Source organism: Lagopus leucura, unplaced genomic scaffold (assembly GCF_019238085.1).
Source record: "Lagopus leucura isolate 7727_CA_CO unplaced genomic scaffold, USGS_WTPT01 Super-Scaffold_100004, whole genome shotgun sequence".
Lineage (NCBI taxonomy): Eukaryota > Metazoa > Chordata > Aves > Galliformes > Phasianidae > Lagopus > Lagopus leucura.
Window position 1 is genome coordinate 22,800,645 of NW_024962264.1, and position 26,311 is coordinate 22,826,955.

At 36.4% G+C, this 26,311-nt stretch overlaps 1 protein-coding gene across 2 annotated transcripts in view; it reads left to right on the forward strand.

The window, feature by feature from the left end:
• Positions 1–26,311, forward strand: part of GALNTL6 (polypeptide N-acetylgalactosaminyltransferase like 6) — a 420,375-nt gene that overhangs the window by 165,665 nt on the left and 228,399 nt on the right. For both annotated transcript variants that reach the window (XM_042871381.1, XM_042871380.1), the window contains exons 3-4: positions 5,437–5,575; positions 18,576–18,742. In XM_042871381.1, coding sequence (XP_042727315.1) covers positions 5,437–5,575; positions 18,576–18,742 — 306 coding nt within the window. The remainder of the gene's footprint in view (positions 1–5,436; positions 5,576–18,575; positions 18,743–26,311) is intronic.

Genomic DNA, 26,311 nt, shown 5'->3' on the forward strand with positions numbered 1-26,311 from the left:
GCCTTCCATAGCTTGAAACAAAGTGATTTGATGAAGTAGCTTCCTTTTCTATTTTTTTTTTTTCCCCATGATCTATTCTGAACTAGACTTGACTCATGAACTACTTTTACATAATTAAAAAACGTTCACACAAATGCCTTTGTCGATTACAGAATACAGAAATTTGTGGAGAGGCTGAAAATTCTACTAAATGTAAATACTCTAGGAGTAGATGAGACATTTACTGTCGAAAAAAGAAATCCTATTACGTACATTTATGAAATCACCTGTCATTTCAAGATCATTTAACCAGAATTTTAACAGATGTGCTTCACACTGTGCCCCCATCTGTGAGGAGGAATGATGTAAAAAAATCATGTTTTAAAATAAATAAGATTATTTCATTAGTTTTTAAATGGCGATTCACTTTCCCCCAAAAAGGTAGAATATGATAGCAGTACAAGTTCGGAATGGACTATCTGTTCTACTTACTAATTGAAATAAAGTGAACTCTTCACAGAAAAAGAAAAAATATATATATTGTATAAAGCTGTGCTTCTAAAGTATATGCCTAAGACAATTTTGACTCATTTTTCTATGCAGATTCTTTTTCCAAAGTAAGAAAAAAAAAAAAAAAAAAAAAACCAAACCAAACATAATGCATTAGGAAAATTAAGAAGTAATGTTAAAAAACAAAACAAAAAACCACTGTGCTTTAAAGACGTAATGTTATACAAAATAGTAGAATATACTGTAAATTTATTTTTATGTTAATGTATTAAAATGAAATCTTATATAGTAAAGCAATTAGCATGTAGAAAATTCTCATTCCTAATTACAAAATATTGTGCTTGGACATTATTAAACTAAAACGTGCTCTTCATGAATTGTGGCCTTTACTTGGTGTGACTAAGATGCTTAGCCTGAGTGAACTGATAGCAGTGGGATGTAAACAGTGAATAGTTCAGATTTGTGCACAGGACACTGAGTGGGCTGTGCTGTTTGCCCACCTACTTTCCTGTGTTAAGATGCCAAGCAATACCTTGCCTTCCTTTAACTCATCTGGCAAAAACATTTTTCTTCTACCATGTCAACTGAGTTATAAATAATCTGAAAATAATCAAACAGGAAGAAACAAAAAAACAAAAAAGCACAAACTGTTGTAATGTGCTTTTTTATTGTTAATTTTTTCAAGCAAGGTCTCTTATCCACTGCGTGCTGAAGCTGTACTGAACTTCTCTTTTGTTACATGTTCAAACTGATTTCCAGATGATACATTTTGCTAGCAGTACCCCTGTTCTCTTCATAATTATCATGCCTGGCTGATCTAGAGACATTACTCCGCTATTACACATTTGCGCTGAGGATACAGAATGTTTCTGATTTTCTTGTCTCACCCTAAGCTTCCCTTAACACCATCTGCTGAAAAATACGGCTTGTTCTCCTTCTGTTGCATCTGTATTTAATATAAACAGTAGATGCTTTCACTGAGGTTTTCTTAAACTATCAATTATCACAAGCTATCAAGCATAAAAGTTAAATTCATTAGTGCTAGGTATAGAGTGTGTTATTTCCTAGGGGACATAATATCCCTGATTGGAGCTAAAAAATTCCTGAACATCTGGTATTTGACCAAGTCAGTACTTTCTCTGGATGTCTAGATTATCTTACTTTACTCTGTTTATTTGACAGTCATTGGATAAGAATTTTGTAGCGGTGTATTGAATTTTAAAAAGTATATATTAAATTTAACATTTAAGTATTGTAGAGATGTCACCTTCAAAATTAACATGGTATTAAAAAACAAAATCTAGCATATTTTCCAAGTGTTGTTTACACTGAGTAACGAGCTAAAAGTTAAAATCAAGGTGTAAGAACTCTGCAATCAGTAAGTTTAGAGAGCACTTCATGAGTTAACAGCACTGTTCACATTCTTCTGTTGCCCTGTAGTGGAGCCTACTGCTGCACTATGAGAGAGTTTAGGGCCCAGGATGAATTCACACGTCACAGACAATTCTGGTTCTTCAGGATTCTTCCCCTCCTTCCCTCACCTTTTGACAAACCAAGATCTGAGTAAATGAACAAGAAATCCTGGGATTGTGTTGCAATTCTAAACCAGCCTCAGATAGGGTTAGGAGCAAGTCTTAGGGCTGGCTTGTTTGCTGCATTAGGGCATGCTTCCCTTTCTGTTCCCTGCACTACTTTGTAGCCATGATGGCCACAGTGAATTGCTGTTTTGCCTTAAGGCAGAACAACCAGCATAAGATGGCTTGTCTCTCTCTGTCAGTAGTTTCAAAGTACCATTCTGTAGCTTTCACAGTAAACCCCTTGGTTCTCTTTTTCACAAGTGTTACTCTTCTCGTACTGTGATTTTTTTTTTTCCCTTTGGACTCTGGCATTTTAAGTAGACTTTGGGATAGTTCATCTCCAAGCTGCTTTGTATTGGAGGCAACTGCCTTCAGTAATCTAGGAAGGCAAGTAAGTGATGGAAGAAAATTTAATATGTTTAAGGTAATTTGTAATGCTGGGAAGACTCCTATATGGCAAGTTGCTGGACAGAGAAAACCATTCAGGACTACTGATTCTCCAGAAGTAATTCTCATTTTATAATATTTTTTTTTATAATCAGCTTCCAAGCACTTTCTTTCTCTTCTGCAAGTCCAGCCATTAGAAATCACCTCTTTTTAACCAGAGCTCTTTTAGGAAAATTAACCAACTGGTGTACAGCAGGAGCTGGGAGGTGACTGTCTCAGCTGTAGTTAATCAGGAGCAGCTGAAAGGTAAATAGGCAAGTAAAAGCTGGGAGAAATACCCACTGGATTATTAAAAGCCCAGATGCCTATAGGCGCATATTTTAGTGTCAGGGAGTAGTCATGCTTCACAATTTCTAGTGTACCTTATGACCCAAGTTCCTGTATACGTGCAAAAGCAATCTGTATATTGCAATGGGTCAAATAGTTGGGGCTAAGACAGCTGTCTCAGGGTTTGAATTACAGTAGTTTATTGTCACTGTGTTATGAAGCAGATCTGATATAATTGAATTCTGAATAACATTCCAAAATGTTGTAGTTCCTCCCCATATTAAGTATGAAATCATAAAATAATCACATTAGTTTAAGGATGCATTAATATGCATCTCAGAGATGCCTTAAAAATAAAAATGATAAAATACCTGTTAGTAAAGAAACAGCATAACCAAAGAGTGTTTCAGAATGTATTTTTCCCCCTTGTAAGTAACACCAAATGTTTTATTAGAGTGAAATTGTACATGTTTGTGCAAGATTTGGGATAAAAAAGAATGTTTTATCTGAAAAAAAAAATTCTGAAAATGAGCAACTACAGCATCTTTGATTGTATGGCCTGTTTTAAACATTTTTATTCGTGCAGTTTGAAATTCTTAGACTGACAGAGATTCATAGGCTTTAAGGATACTGCTGACTGTTTCTCCCGGCTTGCTTTGCTTTCCTTTTCATCCCCTTCTGCAGCTGCTCCTGATCAGCTGAGCACCAGATGAAGTGGCTGTGGTCACTTACCAAATCTACCTGGGAAGCAGATTAATTTTTTAAAAAGATCTCAAGCGAGAGGAGCTATTTTCTTATGAGGGTGCACTGAGAGAGAAGAACGGAGAGGTTATAAGCTGATAAATGAGATGTAGAGGAATGCATATCTTCTTGAGACCATGAGTAGGCTTAAAGAGCTGTGTCCTCTGTAAGAATGAAGAGGATAAAAAAGTAGTCAAAAAGAAAAAGACTTTCGTGTTTTCATTTTCTCTCAAGTGTTATTGCTTATTCTCTCTCACTGGAAGAGAGAAAGGTATAGTTGCCTGAGGTAGGTACTAAGCAAGCCAAGTGAGTTGATGAGAATCAACTTGGGAACAAAAAGCTGGAATAGAAAGCCCGTCCTTTGCCAGGAAACTAGCAGCTGGTTTCTTTAGGGAACTGAAGTGACCACTTTCTGAAACCAAATCGACAATGTGAAGACACTAGAAGCACTGAGGACATCTGGCTGGTCCCTTGGAGTACAAGGGTGTTTAAGGAGCCCAGAGCAAAACATTTGGTTTCAGTACTGTTTGTTCTGGAATGTTGCATGCCCTAAACTTTAATGCTGAAGCTGTATTTGGAAATAGTATGTGTAGGGAAGTGTTTTGGCTGCTAAAGCACTGCATAACTGAGTGCTCCATTTTCTCAGATCAGTCAAAAACAGTTTGCTGAAAACCATCCCTTAGTTCAGAATTATACTATGAAAAGTGGATTCTGATGCAAAAAGGCTTTGTTTAGCTTAATCTACAAATCAAATTTTTGCAGATAAAATGGCTTTAAGCTGACTGTGTCTCCGAAAGGAAGGCAACCTGGGTGAACTGAGAGGGACTTCTAATGTTTGTTCTTCTACCTGCTTTATGTGTTTGTATTTGGAGTATTAGGAGTATTGCTTCTTTACTGGTTAGTTATTGCACTGTAGAAATCTTAACCAGGTAAAATGCAGGTATTGCGCTCTCTTGAGCTGAAATGGATTTGTTTTAAAGTAATTTAACAAAATAGTGTAACTACCACTATGAATAATTTTAATAGACAAACCCTTCATTTTTGAAGCAGAGGTGCTTATCACAGTTGAGATGTGTGCCCAAGTACCAGGGGAAACACAATTCAAAGCTAGTTTTCTCTGAAACTGTATTTGAAGTATTGTTCAAGAGAAATTTAATCTCACTGTTCTGCTTATACTTAAGAGTCCAACAATTGTCTCAGCATTGTTTCAATATCATTGGCAAATCTAACTTGTTGTATGAAAGTTTTGTTTTACTCATAGAATTGTGGATATGTAATTGAGAATTCCATAAAATTAACAGAGGAAGTTCTTTGAGACTTTTTATGAGGTGAAAAGAACACAGTTTTTGTTTTTTTTTTTCTTCCATTTAAGTGTGCTATTAGGCTATTAGGTTTTTGAAGCAACAAAAGAAGGAAAAAAAAAAGGCCCGTGGAACTGTGAAAAGAAAAAAAAATTGTGATGAAGAGTAAGAAATGGATTAAAAGCTCTTTTCCCTTAACTGCAAAATGAATTTTTACTTACCTGCCAACTCCAATCTGAGGGAACAGGGCCAAGGAAAATAACTTCTGTTCCAGAAGCAGAGATGGCATAAGTTTTGTTCTGACGTTTATCTAGGAGTAAGAAATTTGTCATCCTTATGCTCCAGTCCTGGACACGGGGAAAGATTGAGCTCTGTGCTGGAAGGTTTTTGAGGGCAGCTCTGTGCCTCTTCTTCAGTCCTGTTCTGAACAAAGCTATCTTAGGAACATCTCAACAGATTTTATTCTTTATGTCCTGTGTTTATCAATAAAGGTATTGGAAGAAGCTAATTAGATATGTTCCAGTGCCAGTATACTAATTGAACTGTTATTTTTGTCTTTGTAGTCCATCCTGTGCTATCAGTTTGAGACAAATAATTGTTTTGTTTCATTGTAGGGAAAGGTGAACACGGAAAGCCGTACCCTCTGACAGAGGAAGACCATGATGATTCAGCTTATAGAGAAAATGGCTTCAACATATTTGTTAGCAACAATATAGCACTGGAGCGATCTCTGCCAGACATCCGACATCCTAAGTATGTAAATTGTCCCATGGACTATTTCACTGCAAGGTTTTTCTCTTTGAATACATCTAAATAAGCTGCTTTCTTGGGAGGTGAAATAGGAAAGCTCAGCCAACAAAGTGCCAGTTTCATTAAATAGGAAATATTAAATTTTTCACTATATTTGGATCACATTCTCTGTCTTTTAAACCAGCTTCCCATGTTATTGTTTACATACTGTGACTATAGAAGACCACTTCTTGTTACTAAATGATTTAATGACATTCCTTGTAGTGATTTCTTAGATAGAGATAAAAAATACTTCACATTTAGAAAACTTTATTCAGGTTCTCTCCTGTTAGTAGTTGCAGAGCTTTGGTGGCAGATTTAGAAATTGCATAAACCCTTATTGGACCCATAAACCCATTTTTGGACCAGTGTCTCCAAAAAAATTTGTGCTGGTTTTGTTAGGTAAAAAAGCTTGAGATCTTGATGGGGCAGGGAGAGGGAGAGAAATACAATTGCATCTTCCTCTTCCATGCTCTATTAGTAAAATTGCAGAAGACAATTATTAAATACAAGAGAGGTGGCATGTCTGTGCGCTCTGTATGTGTTTGCAAGCTAACCTTCTGATCGTTTGTTTCTCACTCACTACTATCTGCACAGTCATTGACATTTCCCCAGTGTGTCCCCAGGAGCAAAGGGAATAATGTGATCTCAGAAGTGATGCGGTAGAAGCATGTTGGTGCTGCACCAGCCTTTCACTGTTCCCCCCTCCTCTTCTGAACCTAGCCCTGTCTGTCACTGAGTTTGCTTGAGTGTCTCACTTGGGAAACTTGAACCCTGAAGGCATCATTTTCATGTTCTAATTCAGCTATGTTCCTATGACCTTCATGAAATCACGTGTGGTGGATGTTATTATAGTGTCCTGAGTGAAATGACTTCTTGTGTCCACATTACTTTCCTTACATTAATTCCTTGTAACATAAACTGTCCACTAGTTAACCGACTTCATCATCTCGTAAGGCATATTTCTGTGCATAGCTTGTGTACTAAGTATAATGAAGTGACAAAAGTAGGCTCTGTGCTTCTGGTGGTTACTCCTTGAAACAAATTAAGATATGATTTCAAAAAACAAATCAAATAGTTTTCTTGCTGTCTGTAGAAACTTCGAAAGAAAAACTGCAAGCCTTCATGAATGCAATAAAAACTGAGTAATGAATCTTGCAATTAAGACCAAAATATATTTAAACAGCTGTAGTAGTGCCTATATTTCTGAAATCGCTCCTGTAAAGTTACATTATTAGAAATTCTTGAACCAAATAAACTTCAAGTCCCACATCTAAGAAACTAATATTCTGAAAGTATGCAGAGATAGAAATAGATAACCTGCTCTTCTTAACCCAAATGAACTTTTTCCTTGTTCTCTTTGGAAACTGGGATCAGGATTTGCAAAATATGTCTTTTGGTAAGGGGATGAGGGGAACCAAGCAAGTAGTTAGAAGTTTGGGATCTGAGAAACTCAGTTTCTCATTTTTGTTGTGGGTTTTTTAATAGTATTCTTGCTTATTTACTTTGAGTCTGGAATATTTAGAGTGCTTCAGAAAGATGTATTCAGATAGATGCTCCTTTCCTTTTTAAGAAATGGAAATGTGTTTGCTGTAAAAATCTCTAGAGGAATGAAACAATTCTATTTTAAGGCCACTTTAACAACTTTCCTGAGTCCTTTATATGTTTTTGTTGGATTCTTCTATTATCTCCCATATCAATTTTTTTCTCTTCTAGCTGCACTTGAACAATATTTCTGCCATTTCTATGTGCTCTTTCATGTCTTATTTCTGTACCAGTTTCATGGAAGTAGATGCTCACAGTGTTAGTTAACTAATCCTCTGTTCTTTGTCCACCATCAGCACCCAGCCTTAAGAACCAACCTTACTGAGCTGTTTTTGTTTATCTATAGAAACAGGATGTGCAAGACAGATCAGTGCAAAGTGTATCTGAATATATCAAAAATATCAAAATCTGACAAATTTTGCTTGCTCCTCATATATGGTCTTTGGTTTTCCATTGAAAATTCCATGCAGAAACTGAGTTTGGAAAGGGGTCAGTTTTGTTTTCTATATAACAGCAGAAGACTAGGGAAATCTTAGATGTTTACGTTGAAGGAAAAGTCATCTCTGCTAAGAAACAGTTCTTTTGCCTTTGGAATGCATGCATTGTTGCAGGCATTGTCTATGGATAATTCAAGATAAACATCCTGCAATAACATCTGAAAAAAGTATATAACTTTAAGGCTATTCAGAGTTCAGAGCATAGAAAAATGGGATTTAAGTATATGTTTGGTCTTTGATTGTTGTTGTTTATTATTCCAAATGAAAATCTGAAACAGGAATGCCTTCTCAGTTCATTGGGATTTCAGGATGTGGTTATTGACAATAAGACTGCTTGTCACCTAAAGTTGAAGGCAACAGTTGAGTTCTGGGAAATGTTTAGAGTTGGCCATGGAATTACTATTTAAAGTTAATTCTATACTAGCAGTAAAAATATTTCAAAATACAACAGAGCAGGAGGCTGTTTGTTGTTTTTTTTTTGCTGGCCTGTGTCACTGCTTTAGCCTGGAATACAACAAACTTCCTAAAGATAGCAGATAAAATTGTGATCATTTTCTGTTGGAAAGGAAAATTGCTGTTGAATTGTTTAACAGTTACCATTAATTCTTATCTTCTCTGCATTTTGAGATAATCTGTGTTTACTGGTTTTGTTCAAGTAAAATCAAATCTGGTTCATGTTTGAATAACATTCAAAATGGAATTGTGATGAGGCTTGGGGGAATGATTGCAATCACATAGCCTAAGTAGTGAATATAACTTGTGGTATATACTCTGTTTGACACTCCTAATTCCTCATAAACCAGAGCATCTAATTTTTTAGCTATTCATTCTTGAATTGAAAGAATTCAAGTTGATTCTGGTTGCCAATAAACTGCAAGAGTTATGATTTAAGATCTTCCATGTTGTAGGTGTGTTCACATAGGTTTATTCCAACAGCAATCCTTGTATCTGTGGTTTGTAAAACACTTGTTTATACTTGTGCATGCAGAGATGTACAAATCCTTTTTGGCTTACCTGAATAATCTACTACCAGAAATCTCATCCTTTTTAGGTTTCTGGAGCTATAGATAGATCCATTTTATACTGATACCCAAAATAATTCATACTAAGGATGCCCAGCCTGATTTCTGTGACATTTGTTTTCAGCAGGCATGGTCTGGAGTCAGTGTTTCTAAGTGTTGAGTGGTTCTTGCTGCATGAGGTGGGGGCAATGGTAGCCCAGTAGGCTTCCTCTCAAAGTCCAAGCAATGTTTGTTGATCTTAGATGTTATATTTCTTACAGGCCTCTGAAAAGATGCAGCCCTAAAATAAAAATGGACTATCTTCTGTCTCCTTAACACTAACTAATTAGGTTTTTCTGTTTTCATAATTAAACAAACAAACAAAAACAAACAAACAAACCACCACACATTTCTCTATACTTGTTCTGCATAACTGGAGCTCTTCAACTCCTTATCAGCAATAGAAGCTGAGAATGCCTGAATGGTTCTGTTTCAAAATGTTTGAATGCAGTAAGGTTGCTGTCCCTTCTATTTTTGAATGAAGCTGGGAAAAAAAAAAATGCAGGGAGACTTCTTAAGTTTTTTTGTTTAGCTGTGGATGTGTGGACTTGTTTGCTTTTGTTTTGTGTTCTGCTTTATCTGTGTTTTTTTTGGGGGGGGTCTGTGGAATAGTCATGGAGTTACTGTTATTCCTTAATTATGTTTTAGTAAATTTTGCATTAACTTTAACTCCTAGTGCACTACAGAATGCTATGGAGTAACATGATGTTACAGGAATATCTATAACCAAAAATCATAAAAACATGACAACATAGGATTACTAGACTTACATGGGAGAAAAATGCATTTCAAAAATTCAAGGCTGGTGTTTTAGTTCTATAACCATTCAGTATTTAATATCTGAATCCTCTAACATGCTGGTTGATGTTAGTTGCCCTCCAGACCCAGTTCTTCTGCAGCTCCATTCCCTCCAGATGAGAAGCTGACTTCTCTGCTTTCCTTTTTTTTATGCTTAATGATGGAAAACTCCATGAGAAGTTGTAAAAGTTAGCTCAAAGGCACTCAAGTAATCTCTGCAGTAGTCAGTAGATAAATAATTCAGTGCCATCTCATTGCTCAGAGGGCAGATGTCACTGCTATCCAGGGATGCTGAAGAGGCACTCTGGGTGTGCTTAACTTAGAACAGCTACTAGCTAGCTGATGCAACTTTTTTTTTCCTAACTTGCTTACTCCTATGCTTAGTTTGACTGCAATCTACAAACCACAAAATCTACTAGCCCACTTCTGGTACTTCAGCAAAGTGTTAGTTCAGACTTCTCAACATAGGGCTGCCTTTCTTTATATTAATGTTTATTAGTATTATATTAAACTTATCTGGCCACGGAGCAGCTGATTAAGCACAAATTGTTCTTCTACGGGGATAGTGATAAAGCTGGAGGTTATTACTGACAGCTTTTTCCTGTTGCAGTTACTGTGTAATGTAGTGAAGGTGGAAAGTCATGCGTGCCAAAACATGATAGGCAATGTCCCCATTTCCAAGCCTCGCCAGATTGCTCTCTGCAATTGCTTCAGGGCATCTCATTCAAAGTTTCTAGCTCCTCAAAAACAGGATCAGAAATATTTTATACTTGAGAAAACATGTGGCTTTCTGTCTCTGTCAGTTCCTCTGCAGTGTATGCATTGGTAGTACCAATGGAATAATTCATAGGTGCTTTCTGGATGCTTTGTGTGCCTGTTTTTATAACAGTAACAACTAAAATGGGGCCGAAGACTGATGATTCCCTCTCCACCCTGTTGGTGAGGAGCAGTATCTGTGGTGTTGAGTAGGTCAATAAGGATAGCCCAGATTAATGGATCTGTTTACTAGAAAAAAAAAAAAAATTAATAAGCGAAGCAAGCTGTTTATACAGGTGCAGGAAAGTCATTCTTGTGGGGTTTGAATTGCAGTAAAGTCTCTCATACGGCTGAGAAGATAGCAAGCTGCAATAAACATAGCTGTGAAATCTAAATACAATAGGGAAAGGAATACTGAAGGATATTTACCCTACAGCCAGTTCTGTGCATCTGGGATAGCCAAGACTGTTAGCTTTTGACAGCGGTTAAAACTTTTATCTCACAAGGAAACCACATGTAACTTCAAGATCAGTGAGAAAGACTGAATGTTCTGGAGTTCCAGACCTTTGCATTTCATGGATGAATACAATGCTTGTGTTTGCTGGCAATTTAATAGTTTTAGTTAAAGCTTCACTCTACCTTCCTTGTTCTTTTATATCAATTCTCACTTCATTTCTGGGCATTTTTTTTTTTCATACAGCTAAGCATCTATCATCTTGCATAAGTTTACATGCTGCTAAGTAAATGAAATTTCAGCTCTAGTGCTAAAAACTCACATAAATTGCAGGTACACTCTTGTTAGCAACAGAATTAGCTGCTGTATGTCATGAAATAAGGACTGGAAATGTGCAGTGAGGCTAGAATGAAAAAGCAAGTTCTTTATTTTGTTTGATTGGATTACAAATGGCCTTACTGAGCTCTAATTTCCCAAAGGCTGCCCTGGTCACAAGATGTGGTAGCACATGTGAGAACTCGCTGATCACACTTACGATGCTTATGGTCTGTGAGTCTTGACTGCAACATTTTCACAGCTTTTGCTCCCATGCCTACTGGCTGTGACTTTGTTGTTGACAACAGTTGGACCTAATAGTATCTCACCCATTATTTTATCTTATCTATATTGAAAGGTGATATTGAAAGAAATATGTGAGCCTGGCTGCTGCTTCCAGTTTGTTTCCCTTGGATTCTTTCAGCATCCATGGTAATTGGATTTTTGGATGATACATGCAGCCTATAGCCCTCAGTGTCTTTATACAGGTATACTGTGCTTGTTCTTGCTTAGTTTATTTTATTACTGAATTTCCTAGTAATGACAGGCCTTGCAGCCTTTTGCACAGACAGACAACTGATTTTTGTGTAATGCAGGAACTTTTTATAATGTGTTTTAGATCAACCTGATGTTAACTGCATCAAATACCCTCTAATTCTTGTTCACCAAACCCATCAATACATTTTATCATCTGCTCTATCCACTAACTTTTGGAAGCTTTACTGTAAACTTCAATTATATATCCCTTATATAATTGAAGCATTCTGGAGATAGAAAGGCATGCTTTCTCCATTTATTTGAATTTGGGTAATGCAGCAACCACTGTATTCTTTCACTAATTAGGGACAAAGAACGATGTCAGAGTAGCTTAATCCAGTGGCTTGAGAAAACCTGAAAGTGCTGAGTCCTGAGCTTCTTTTCCAGCAGAGGAGGATCCTCCTGTACAATGTTTGCATTTTCCTTGTTCTAAGATACCTTGCTTATCATCTCACAGTATAACATTGCATGCAATTCTGTGCTTCCTCACTAATCAGATACTGTTACTGTAATTCCCTGCTCTGATGTCATTATAGTTAAGGAGGGAGTTTTGGATAAAAGGGGCTCCAGGTTTTTTGTGCTTTGAGTTCTATATGCACTAATGTTTCATCCTTTTTGACACTTCAAGAGAAATTCCAGATGATTCGCAGTATCCTGTTGTATTCTCAGTCAAGTAGAATGTGGTTGGAATCTTGTACTTAGCTGCAGTGCATTTAGTATGGAAAAGATGTGGCTGACCTTTGGCAGCCTGTAGAATAGCTCTGGAGCACAAGGTCAAGTGGTAAAAGAATACCTAGAATTTCTGGAACAGAAGATCAATGGTAGTTGAATGTCAAAGGTTAGTTTGTTACTAAAGCAGTGTGATTAGAATGCACTTTGAAACAATGAAAACTTGAGCTTTGGTCCTCTTCATTTTCCTTCAGTCAGGAAGACAAACATAGACTTACATTAGAGGCTTTGTGACGATTCTATTAAGATCTGCATCATTTCTGAGAAGAAATCAGATAGGTTTGCTTGCTGTGATGAATGAATTTTGAGTACACCAATAATCTTTAAAATCTCTCAAAAAAAGTGTGTGTGTGTGTGTGTGTGTGTGTGTACATACATTTATACTTTTTATATAAATCGGGTTGCTTGCTGGAATAGGCATTCATGGGTGATGAAGTGCAAAGTTAAAGCTGAAATGCAGTACTTAGATGCCTGCTGATGTAAGATTCCTTTAAGTGAGGAGTTTTGAGATGGGATAAAATAACCATATGCATTCTTTTTTTTTTTTTTTTTTTTTTCAAAGCCTAGATTTAATATATATGAATAAATAGGTAAGTTTCTTAAGGCACATTACATAGATATATATCTTAAGATTTTGCCATCAGTGATGGAGTTCTAAACTTCGTTATCTTGTAGAACAAGGCTTTGCAAGCACAGGCATGCTTTGTATCATATGATTCATCTGTCTTGTATGCTCGCTTTCCTTGGTTAGAGAAAACTTTCTGTTTGAATAATGAAGTGAGGTAAACACTCTGATTTCTTTGAAGCCATGCAGTTTTTTTGGAGTGATTGCCTGTGACGGACCAAAATGACATAGATGTGAAATAACAAGCACCTAACTCAGCTTCATGATCTTATGAAATCACTATTGAGTGAAAACCTGCATAAAAGATGCAAGGCTTTTCCTATGCAGTTTTCAGGATGCATTGATTTTTTTGTTAGTGCACTTAACAGCAATAACACAAATGATTTCTGCTGTACAATTGTATCTTTCTTTTTCTCTGAACATAGTAATAAGTTTTTGCAGAAGATTTATTTGTTCCAGTAGGGAAGAAGAAGTGTTGTGACATTTGAATCCCATACTCAGTAAAGCATTCTTGCTTCCCAACGGAGAACTGCTGTGAAAGTAAAGATTACTTTCCCCTCCATCAGCTCACACCCAGACTAATTTTACAGCCTTGTCAAACAGCAGTAGAAATTATCAGTTATCACTACTTTATCAGGTGCAGTTACAAGGCTAGATTGGAACAGAAACACGGTGTGACTGAAGCTTGTTGCTGTAAATTGAACACTTTGACGTGCTAAGACAATTACTATGTAAATCTTCACTGGAAAAATGTTGTGTTGAGGTAGCTTTGTCATGGGCTTGTCAGCAGCTGGGTGCCCACTGCGTGCTGTAGTTTCTTGCATTAAAGAATGAGAAGGAAATATCAGATCTGCTAAGAGAGCATGTACTGACAGAGCTGGTAGAAGAAAGGTTGCAAGCTGATTCTATTTTGCTGTAACTTACTCTTTCTATAACACGAGAAAATTGGAGGTGGTCTACATTTATGATGAAGTAACTGCTGTAGGAGGCTGCTGCCTTGCTTTCTAAATGTAGCAGTGGGATGTCTGAAAGGCATTTAACTTCTCCTATGCTATTATGTTTCAGAAAGCGCAATTTAAAAGGTAGTTGTGTCTAGAAAGCACAGACCCTGGTAGCTGGCCAAGACATTGTTATTGGCATCCTTTAACGTGCATAAAATATTGCAGTTGTTTTATCCATGGGGTCAAACAAATTGCTGCTTTTATGAATCAACTTTTGCTGTGAAGTGACTGAAATGATGCCAGCACTCTCTCCTTTATGATCATTTTTGAAGCCCATTTTCTTTCATTTGTTCTACACAGCTGGTGGATCTCTGTACATTTCTGTTAGCAGAGAAGCAGAAAAGATGCAACATGTTGTGGTTCTGCATCTTTAGTTAAGATATACAATATTGTAGGATTTTTTTTTAACCTAAAACTCATCAGGGCATTAAACAGAGCTATCTCTATGCCTTCAAAAGAAATGATGACTCTTGTTTGTTTCTGCCCAAGGTCAGTTTTAAGTGTTTCACAGTGAGTTAAAACATGTGATGGCCCAGCTATAATAACATAATGTAGGAACGGTGTTTAAGATAAGCAGGCTGTAGAGAGTTCAGTTTGTCAGTTCTGTATGCTTAAGATTTTATTATACAAATAATTTATTCATAAATTCTACCATAACTTTTTATTAAATAAATAAATCATGATTTCATAGTTGCCAGTTTCTGCTGATGTTTGTGTTAGGTCCTTATAATAAACAGTATTATGTAGCTCTTTCCTATTTCTCAAAACATTGGGAAAACAACAGTATTTTTGGGGTTGCTGAAACACAGCTATATGGGAACAGTTTGGTCATAGCCTAAATCAATGATTAAGCACCTGGTGAAGGCATGTGACCAGCTCTGTAAGCACTGGTGTGAGCAGTTCACCTGTGTGACTAGAAAGAGTGGACTCTGAGTCCATCCTTCCCTTACCTCATCTAAGGGGTGGCAGCCACAAGGGAATGATTTCTCTACAAGGAGATAGCCTTCTGTGGAGTATTTGGTGAGCCCGGATCCTTGGAAAGGAGTAAGCTGTTCCTTCTTTATTACTGAATTGTTACCCTGCCTTTCTTTGGTGTTCTGCATCTGGTTGAAGGCAACCATATCTACTGATACCTGTCCTTACAGCAGCTATGCTTGAAGTGGCGTATCATTACAGAGTCATAGAATTGCAGGGATTTGAAGGGACCTCAAGATCATTGCATCTAACCCCCTGTGGAAGAAGGTACTCTATGATGGGTTGTGCAAGTAGGCATCCAGATGGATCTTGAATATCTCCATAGAAGGGGACTCCACAACCTCTCTAGACAACCTGTTCTAATGCACCATCACTAGTTCTTCCACATGTTTATGCGGAGCTTTGTATATTCAAGTTTTAGGCCGTTGCTCCTTGTAATATCACTATGCACCACCAAGGAGAGCCTGGCCTTATGCATTTGCCTCCTGCCTCCCTTTAGATATTTATAAACATTAATCAGATCTCCTTCAGTTGTCTTTTCTATAGGCTGAACAGACCCAGGTCACTTAGCCTTTCCTCGTACAGGAGATGCTCCAGGCCCTTTATCATCTTTATGGCACTCCTCTGGATTCCTTCTAGGAGATCCCTGTCTTTTTTGAACTGGGGAGCCCAGAACAGAACATGGTATTACAGATGTGACCTCACTAGGGCAGAGCAGAGAGAGGGACGAATCACTTCCCTCAACCTGCTGGCCATGCTCTTTTTATTGCAGGATGCCATTGACCTTGGCCACATGGGCACACTGTTGTCTCATGGCCAGCCTATTTTCCACCAAAGCAGCACACAGTAAATTGTCCAATTATTAGGGGGAGGGGGGCTAAAAATAAGAGGAAGATATTTTGGCCAGAGAGGAAATCCTTAGTGCTTTGAAAATTAGTTTGGAAACAAATCATGCCCTAGTGTCCTCAGTTCTTAACATCCCGCGTGCAAGTCCATAGAGTACAAAGGGTAGTACTGTGTTGTTAAATTTGGTAAGAAATACCAATTAAATGCTCAAATAAATTGGAAGAAAAGTTTATGGAATGAAAGGCAAGACTGCTCAAGAAGAGCAATATCTGAAAGTGCAATTCAAGGTTGATAACTTTTTATTTGTGGCGATAATCTTGAAAATACCATTTCATCTGATTTATCCACAAGTTTGATGCCAGTGGAGCTATACTGCATTGTCATATTAGTTTTTCTTGTATGCACACACGTTTCTGTATAATGTTTGCTCAAGTCTAAATTGTTAATGCAGTTACATAATTATGAAGATTTGAGCAAGGGAATTGTATAATGTCCCTTGTACAGTACTTGCACGGCGCGGAAAAATACAATGAAAATTATGGAAGAATAGTCAAATAATGTTCTCTAATGCTAATCTTGGATGGTTATGCTTATGTCAGTAAGGGTAATGATGTTGAGTTTACATGCATACCCAAGACTGATTATTGAGAACACAATCATGATTTTAATACAATGGAAGCTGAAGCAAAAATTAAAAAAATAATAATAATTAAAAAAATCCACTGATTTCAAATATTTTGTCTATGGAATCGAGGGCAGAAAACTTATTAAATGTCATGGGAGCTTTTTTTTTCCCGAGTCTGTATGTTAGTATAAATATACACACATCTCATTCAAGTGATCTGGTTTACAACATATGCAAAATTAAGCTGCAGGCGTCATCTTCATTCATCATTCAAATCCACTTTGTTCTCACAAATAATTTTACTTGTTAATTCAACTGAAAATACTACCAGGGCAAAAACTGATCCCAGTGGAACCCAGCTAAAAATCGCAAATACCTTCCCAACAAAAATAAAAATAAAAAATTGGAAGATCTAGCAATCAATTTTTATTCAATCCACACTGATTTTTGTCTTTTTAATTTTTTAATCAGACAGTGATGTGACACTGGAGCTTTCAATTAATGCATTTGCCTGTGTGATCTGTTCATGAAAGAGAGAGTATTAAGTAATGTTGATTCACATCAACTATGTTAATAAACTTTTCTGTATTGAATTAGTTCTTCGAGCAAATCTTGATTTGATTGAAACTGTCTGGCTGAACTGCCTGCCTTTTTAAATCTACCATCCTTTTGTGAAGTTGATCTTATGATTTCCTTTTTGGATTTCCTAGTATCCCACATTTAAGCATATCCAAAGAACACACTGACTTTCGCTATTCTGTCACTTAAGTTGGAAAAACACTTAGCACTGTGTATTCATTGAAAATTGCAACACATTCAAGTTGAGGCTGGTGACCAGAATACATGTGCACAAGTGTTATGATTTGCAAGATAGCTAAGAATTGGGTTCCCCTTTAGAAAGAACATATTTTTTAGAAAGAAAAAGCATTCTGGGGTTTGAGTATTCATTGTTGTGGGTTTGTTTTTGGTTTGTTTTTGGTTGTTTTTTCTCCTCCAAATGAGATGATGAACTTTTGAATTTTAGAAACCTACCTAGTGGGAGCTAAAAATACTACAGGGAAAATCTTGCTTTCTGGAAAAGCATAAGATATATGTGTTTTAATCCGATATTAACAGTAGTGGTTGGCTTTGATCAGTGGTTTTCTTGATTTGTCAGCTGACTCCGGTATATGTAATTGGTTCCCTTTGTTTTACTCCATCCTACAGCTAAGTAGAAGAATTTTTACATGCTCTTGCAGAATAGCTGTACTTTTTGTGGTGTGTGTGTATGTTCTCCCAGCAAATTGCTTACTGAAATATTTCCATTAAGTTATTTATGCAAATGGATAGTCATTAATTTCATTGTTTCCGTGGTCTAGGAAGAAATGGCTGACAAATTTAAATATTATTTTTAGGAAAACATTTAAATAATGATTTTCAAGTAACACTTGTAAACTAGAAATGCCAAACTGGCTGCAAATAAATGTAATTCAACATTATAACCTATTGCAGTATTTGGTATGAAGTTATTTTTTCTAAAAAACACTGATGTTTGTACTTGTAAGTGGGAAGTCAAAGGTTTTGTCCACTTTTTGTTGTCATTTTATCACAAAGCAGTTTGTGTGTGTTTGTATGGATACCTTGGTCAGAGTGTAATTTTTTCTTGGAGAAGGAGTAATCATTCAGTTTCATTGTCCACATTGGATGTGTCTGACAATGCAGTGCTGTGCTGTTGGTAGAACGTGTCCCTTTCCTCCTTCTTTTTTTTTTTTTTTTTAATGCAAAAGATAATGATTTATCCATTTCAGTTACTAAGCATTATTCTTGAAGTGTTTTTCAGATATTAGGAGAAACTGAATTGCAAGACCGTTATTTGCCTTTCAAGAATAAGGGGATTCTTTGCATACACACACGAAAACTAGTTACGATTGAAAACATAAGTTTAAGCACTGTTTCTAAGTTAGATACTGTTCAGTTAAGATGTCAGTGTAGTTTACATTTTGCTATTTTTGTCAGTTAGCACCTTCAGAATGTGTTGCTGCTGCTATATGCACAGCTTTTAGGATTGTTTTGGATATCTAGATGGGAAGCTGGATTTGTACTTGTGGATACTGTTAATTTGTGTTGTGAATATGTCAGCTGAGAGGCCAAAATTGTTGGCAGTAAATGCCAAGGCAGACTTTTCTTGCGCTTACACAGCTGTTTTCTTCTCTCTCTCTAGCTGTAAGCACAAGGTGTACTTGGAAAAGCTACCAAATACCAGCATAATTATCCCATTTCATAATGAAGGCTGGACTTCCCTCTTGCGAACAATACACAGTATTATCAACCGCACTCCAGACAGCCTGATTGCAGAAATCATTCTTGTGGACGACTTCAGTGACAGAGGTAAGGCCCAAATGGTTTTGTTTGGAAATTTTTTATGAAACGTGGTTCCTGTTGAAATGAAAGTTTAAGGAAAAACTGAGGAAAAAATAATTGCTGAAGTGCTTTCCTGAACTAATGTGTGATGTTCCTATGGGGGGGGGGGGGGGAGACAACTTGTTTTTAATTTGATATAATCTTGCTTTTTTTGCCTCAATGGTGAAAAGAGATTGACTGTTCATTCATCTTTATTGATATGGTATTTTGAATAAATTCTTTCTGAAATACTGTGAATTATTAGGGTTTGAACCTTTTTTTCCCTTAATCTTGGTTTTCACTCAGAAAACCTTTAACTTTAGCCAGTTTGGATGTAGTTCATTAGACTCCAATCCTGTAATTTCACTGAGTTAGTAAGCTTCATATTTTGGTACAAAGTATCATACAGAGAAATGAGACAGTTTTGATTAGAATGTAAAAAATTGTCTCCAAATTGTTAATCAAAGCTCATGGCATCTCTGTATGGCAAAATTAAGGAAAAATTACATCATCTAATGAATGTAGACATCATTACTTGAATGCAGTACAAGAATGGGATGCTGTAAAGTTCTGTGTATGAAATTCAACGGTTTCTTAAGTAAAAGTCATACATGACTATGTTATAGAATTTGGAAGTAATTTATTTTTTCAAATTCATGTATTGTTTATTTATTTTATTTTATTTTATTTTTTTGGACATTAATCATGAAGTGCTTTGACTTGTTATTCTGTTTGGTTTTGATTTTTTGGGGAGTTGGTTTCTACTGAAACATCAGTTTCTAATGTGTATGTGAGCCTTGTTCTGAATAGACTGATACATAGCAAAGGAGAACAAACCGTGCTCTGTGCTGATCTGAAAGGTTTGTCTCAGCTAGGAGCTTCATAGCAACAGATTTCTGACTTGTTACTATAAGAAGCCCCTCAGTAAACAAGATGAAGTTTATAGCAGGGAAATAACTTGCAGGGAGGTCTTCAAGTTGGCTCTATGACACTTCTGATTCTGAGAGAGTAGCTATTGAGTCTATTCTTGCTCCTTATGGTAATACTGTAGCATTTCTCTAAGGCAGGTCTTACTGACTGTTTGTTATATGCTTTAAAATGTGTATTTTAGAAAGCTTCTACTTCCCAGTTACTAGAACAAGTATTAATGCTATTGATCAGGAATTTTCTATCTCTTTTCATATATAGATATTATATCTCTATAATATCAATTCCTATAAAAATTAAAGAAATCTTTTAAGTCTTCCTCATTTCAGGTTGTATGATCTTATCTTCTCAGTGGAACTGTTTTCAATTAGAAATGATTTATACAGCATGGAATTGCCTGTCATAGTGTCTGGTTTGAAAATCTGAAAGAAACCTACTAAGAAGGTTTGAATGGAGTTAGGCCTGGAACTATTGTGCTGTGAGGAGAAACTTTGCTCATCTCTTGTTGCTATTATTAAAACGCACATTAGAAATACATTCTTGAATGGTTGCCAGTTTTGAGTTTGAGCAGAGTTGTTAGCATAGTTGTGTTTTGGGAAGTTTTTTTAACGTGCAAGGAAAATGCACTAATATTTCAACTATCTGAATCAAAAAACTTTGAACTTCAAGATACATAGAATCATTTTGGTATCTTTACTATGTTTATTTCTTGTATTTGTTACAACTTAAACTGTATCTTAAATGAGGCCATATCAAAGGGTTCTTGTGCTTTTTTTTAACCTTATGAAGACACATAGTACAGATGTTTTGTGTTGAAAAAAGTCTGATACACCTTCCCAACTCTCTAATTCCAGTTCATAACAAAATCTTTTTAAAAAGTGTTTGAATAAGTTCCTAATGTACTGCTATTCTTTTTCCTATTGGTGAAATATATCATGTTCAATTGCTGTACAAACATGCAGAAGCATAGCAAGCAAAGTTAAGTGCAGTGTTGAAATGGTATGGTGATAAATCTGTATCCAATTTTGTAATACCTTATTGAGACTTTATGTCAAAATGCTACTACTTGCTTTTACAAAATGAGTTGTAGCGTATGGGTTATCACTTAATTATCACTTATGATTTATACCTGTTTTAAAGCTTAGTATTTTAAAGAGTTTTGTACCAGGAACCTAAACATACTTTGTAGACAGTTGGAAGTGAGAATGAGGTTTTTCAGTAGTGCTGTTATTTTAACTGTAGAGATTTAAAAGTCTGTGTTTTTCTCTGGGGTTTTCTACTAAACAAACTTACCCTTTTCACAACAGTTTAAGAAGAAACTGTTACCAAGAGACAGTCCTTGTTAGAACTTCAGTAGATGAGAAAAAGTAGGAACTTTAAAGGGGTGTTAAAGATAAAAACATTGCAGCTTTTTATTTTCTTAACTAATGCAAATATAAATATGGGTATGCGCATAAAGATCTTTTGATAACGGATGATGAAAATGTTACAGTGCATAGCCAGGTACCCAGCAGTTTGCTGATTTGTCGGCAGAATTACTTCTGCCTTCATTTTATTCATATTCGTTACTTTGTCTCTTGTGATCAAAGTAAAAAACTTTAGATAGCTCACACATGATATTCACCATAAATTATGATAGCTAGGTGAAAGTGAAAGGAGAGCTGCATCGTTTTAAATGACTACGTAATGCAGATTAGAGACTAGGTAATAGGAATGGGGAAGTAAGCAAATGTTACAAAGTTTGAAAACGTGCTGCACTGTCACAAAAAGAGACAACATAAAAAAAAAAACATAATTTTTAAAATGTCTTGGCAGACAGAAGGAAACGTAGATTTAAATTTTGCAAAATACCTTCATATGATTTTTACAGAGTTCATATACTTAAATACTAAAGGAATGTGGAGGGAAGAACTTTATTACAACAAAAGGGCGGTGGTTTTTTTTGTTTGTTTATGTGGGTAATTTTGTTTTTTTTTTTTTAATTTGCATTTAATGAACAAATTATGTACTGGAGACAGTGAAGGAAACTCAATCCATGAGTTTACAGGAGTACTTTGACATTCATGGATGGTCTGTGGAAGATAGGGGAGTATTAGACTTAAACTGCCTCGGAAAGCTCTTGGTAAGAGAACTGTGTGAGCTGTTTTCTGACTGACATCTGAGAATGATTTTACTTTTTCCAGTTCACTTGGCAGTCCACTCTTCATTAGAGACTTCCACTGAATTTTCATATCTCAGCTCTAGGTTCAAGTGCAACAGCTTTTCCACAGAGAGCTGTTAATATTGCTTCATTATTAATAGTAATTCATTGTTATTTAGCATGCACATTTGCATGGTTAAAGTATGCTGAGTATTTCTAACTCTGTGATGGATTCGGGTTTGCAAATGATTCTAATATCTGATTCATGCTTGCAAGTCGTATATTTCAAACCACATCTAAATTAAAGTCCTATTAATTTTTCTAAGTATTGCATGACATGGAAAATGAACAACTCTTTGTTGATGTGGAATCTGTGAGATGTCTCTGCAGTGGTTTTGTGTGCACATCCCTCTCGTTAGCCTGGCTTTTGGGACAGTAAGCCACGTAGAAAGGTTTTGTGTTGTTTTATTGTTTCGCTTTGTTTTGTTTTTCTGGAATAGCTTTTTTTTGCTGTGTATGAGGTGACTTGTTTAGAGAAGAAGGGGGTTGGCATGCAGGTAAGTTGTGTATCTGGAGGGAGAGGAGTTGTTGCTGTTGTTAGCTCCGAAGTTGCTGTAGGGTGGCCGGATAGCTGTAACAGTGGCAAAGAGCAGAATTTGGGTAAGAGTTTTTGGATGAAAGATAAAACTGAACAGGAAGCTAGCTTTCAATTATTCAGTTACAGAACAGTTTGCATTCACAAAGGAATTCTAAAAACTCTAATACATTTTTCAAAACTCTGTGACCAGATAGGTTTGCATCATTAACTTCTGCCTGTGGCAGGTGGGTTAGAACTTGACAACTCTCGGAGTCCCTTCCAACCCAAGCCATTCTATTGTTCTTTGATTCTATTCTATTGTTCTTTGATTCTGTTAATGTGTTCAACAAGTGCTGTAGGTTGCCAACATCTTTGCGGATAGCTTTGCACATTGGTTTTTATACCTTTTGTGTTTTAGTCAGCCCTGAGAGCTGCTAATAAAAGTTTGTGCCTGTGCACGTAAAACTGACTTAACCAAGCACTTTTTAATTCTTGTTGCTTATACTTTATCCTCATAGGAGTTACACCAGCTAGAGAGCTATTGTAAGATAAATATAGTGCCACCACCAACAGTGAATTTATTACCAGTAATAATTATTAAAGTTTATTAACTTAAAAAATATATATATTCTTCTAATGGGGGAGGAAGGAAGAAAGATTACAGACTTGCTGGTCAGGACCTTCTTGCAGGAAAGAACTAGTTTCTGTCACTGTCAGTGAACTTGTATTTTGGTGAAGTATAGCTCACTGGGAAATATTAATTTATGTTGATAAGCTGGTCCCTTCTCATTTTGTCATCTGTTATGTTCTCAAGGCTCTGTCCCTTTGCTTAGTTCTGTTTTCTGCACTGCTGCTCGTTTCATGCTTGGAGTGCCATAATGTCCTATATCATATAGCATAGGCTTTATGCCAGATCTCTGTTCTGTGAATAACCCAGATTAATAATGTGTAGGTCAGCTGGGAAAAACAACCAAATACATTGATTGATCAGGGCCTGATTTACTTGGCTGGTGGATTTAAATGCTAGAAATGCTCCCTATTTTGTGTGAACAAGGAGAAAGATCTGATCTACCCTAATTACCCAGTTATCATAATAGCCTGGCAAAGCCTTTCTGGCCTTTATAGAGGTTGTCTGATCCTGTTTTTTTGTATTTTAATCTGTACTTCTTTAACTGAATGTTGTTGTATATTGATAGGGTAAAGAGTATGTGCTGGAAGCAAAGCAGCTCAGGATGTTGGATAGCATGTATTTCCTAAGTGGCAAGTTGTGTTTTGTTGCATGAAGATGAAATGCCCTGTATTTTAACTCTGGATGACTAGTTTATGTAACATATCACTTGTGATTCCCGTTTATCGATGCTTGGCTTCAGATTATGGGCAAATAAAACTTTTCTGATCAAATGAAAGGGGAAGGTCTATTACTGAATGATTATCCCAGCAGAGCTTTCCAATGATTCTCAAGATAGTGAGAGCACTGCTCCAAAAATTGCCACTGGTGTCAAAATACAAAATGTTTTTAAAATGGGGTAGGAAATCAACCTTCTCTAAAAGAAAATGCTTTCTAGTCTGTTCCTTTCCTTGAGTTTAGGAGCCTGATTTTCAAAGTGGTATATAACCGCTCAGTGTATTTTTCTTTAAGCTGGAGCTCTTTGAAATTATGTGCAATTAATTTTCTTCTTTCTAAATTTCTCTAATAAAGTTGCTTGAAAAGCAATGCCTTTGGCCCACAGAGTCAGAGAGGGCAGTCTGACAAAATGGTGTCTGACATAGAAGCATGTATGAAGCAAAGGTATGTCATTGAATTCCTCCATTCAGGAAAAATGGCACCCATTGACATTCATCAGTGCTTGCTGAATGTTTATGAAGACCAAACAGTGGATGTGAGAACCACTGTTTTACCAAAGATCGTAACTAAGAAAGCTCCCTAAACCAAATAATAGTTTAGAAGGCCAACTCTGGTTTATTACAGTGCTGTGTACATGGGGATCTCTCCACAAAGCATGTACTCTCTAGAGCTAAATCACCCAAATTGTATACATTTAAGACTTGAATTTTCATAGAATTTCCATGAAGCCTATTGTCATAAATATTAAATCTAACCTTGCACCTGACTGACACTTGCACCTGTCATTCAGTGGATTCTTGCAAGAGGTCCTTCAATTTCCCTTGTATGGAACTGATGTTGAGGTATGCAAGTTTCCTCTTTGCACTTCCTTGTCTTGTAGATTGCTCTTCGGCATCTCCTCACAATGTCTACATAAAGGAGCCTATTCTTATCTGTCTGGAGTATCAAGGTACTCGTCTTTGAAAATTAACTAAGTAGTTTGCATCAGTGTGCTGGTGAGTGGTGCTTTTCAGCAGTGGTGACAGTGATGTGAAAGACAAGCCACATTCTAGATGGCCATAGAGACTTTTTGGAGGGCATTGTGCAGGCACCTGTTCATTGCTAATGAAAATGCATAGATAATGGTGGTGACAGCTTGAAAAGCACTGTTTTTTAGCTGAGATTTTGTTTTGTCAAACAGTTATTGTGCTCTTTGTATCTATTGTACTTTTCATGGAAATAAGTAGGAGGCATTACTTTGGGAGTGACATACATATTTATAATTCTCCGCCTTCCAATACCAGACTCAATGCTTTTGAACTTGAGTGTCTGCCCATCTTGGAGAAAGGTGATTACCTTTTTCCATAAAAGCGTATGGAGAGCAGGTTGCCAAACAGAGTGCTTCCAGCAATGTCAGTATAAAAGCATCTGAGAGATCATGTGGACAGAATTCACTGACGTTTCCTGAAGACGCGGAAGGTAAGGAATGGCAAATTAAGTGTTAATGAGAAAGCACTAGGATGCAATCCAAGACTGTCTCTAGACATGGTGGGAGGGGAAAGGTGGAAGGAGGACCGTCCATGCTTTTACAGGTATTAGTACACACACACACACACACACACACCAAAAAATAAAAAAAATAAAAAAAAAAAAAGAGGATTGTACATGAATACTGAATCCAGGGCAAATGAGTACCTAGTGTTACTGAGCTGAGGAGAAGAAATAGTGTGCTTTTGAGACTAGACTGCATTTCAGAGTGGATGCCAGTTTGATCATCTGTGTGAAATCATGTCATGCATCATAAAAATCCATCAGAAAAGAGCCTATTGATGTATGATTTTGACTTGGCCTAGTTTGAGATCAGTATTGTATGACTCAGGTATAGTACAGTTCAGAAGATGTAGAAGAGAGTGTTACAAGGCAGATGTTTTCTTTGAAACAAGCTGTGTTTATTTTGTATCTGAGGATGTTTCTTGATGCCTGTAAAATCACAAGGAGAATTATCTGAATAAGTCTCATTCCTGTTGGAACTCTTTTAAACAATGTAGAAAGCATAAAGTGCAGTGAGAATAATTCCAGAACAATATAATATTTTTCTAATGCAGCAAGTTTCATTTACACTGCAGATCCTGCTACCTATGTGACATCCCATGGTTGGAAGTTATATGATAGGAAAAAAACTTCAGCAACTATCTGCTGTACAGTGGGATAGTAACAAGTGATGAGGTTTAAAAATAACAAACACAAAATAGAAAGAAATGAGATAAAAGCACACAGAATTGTGTCACCTTGACTAACTGAATACTAAAGTGAAATAATTCAGCTGAACAATTATGGCTAATTCTATTCTGGGATTACAGATGGAAACAATTAGTGCTACAATATGTGTACATCAATATCTACAAACAATGCACTTAAGTCAAGCTGCCTTCAATATATAACAGTTCTCTGGAGAATGCTAGTTACTTTGTACAGACTGGAGAGATCTGCTTCATTTTGGACCAGCTGAGTAAAAATAAAACTGAGCAATGAATGTTGAATTTGAAGCACACTTACTGTACCAGAATGCATGAGGAATTGCGTCATCTG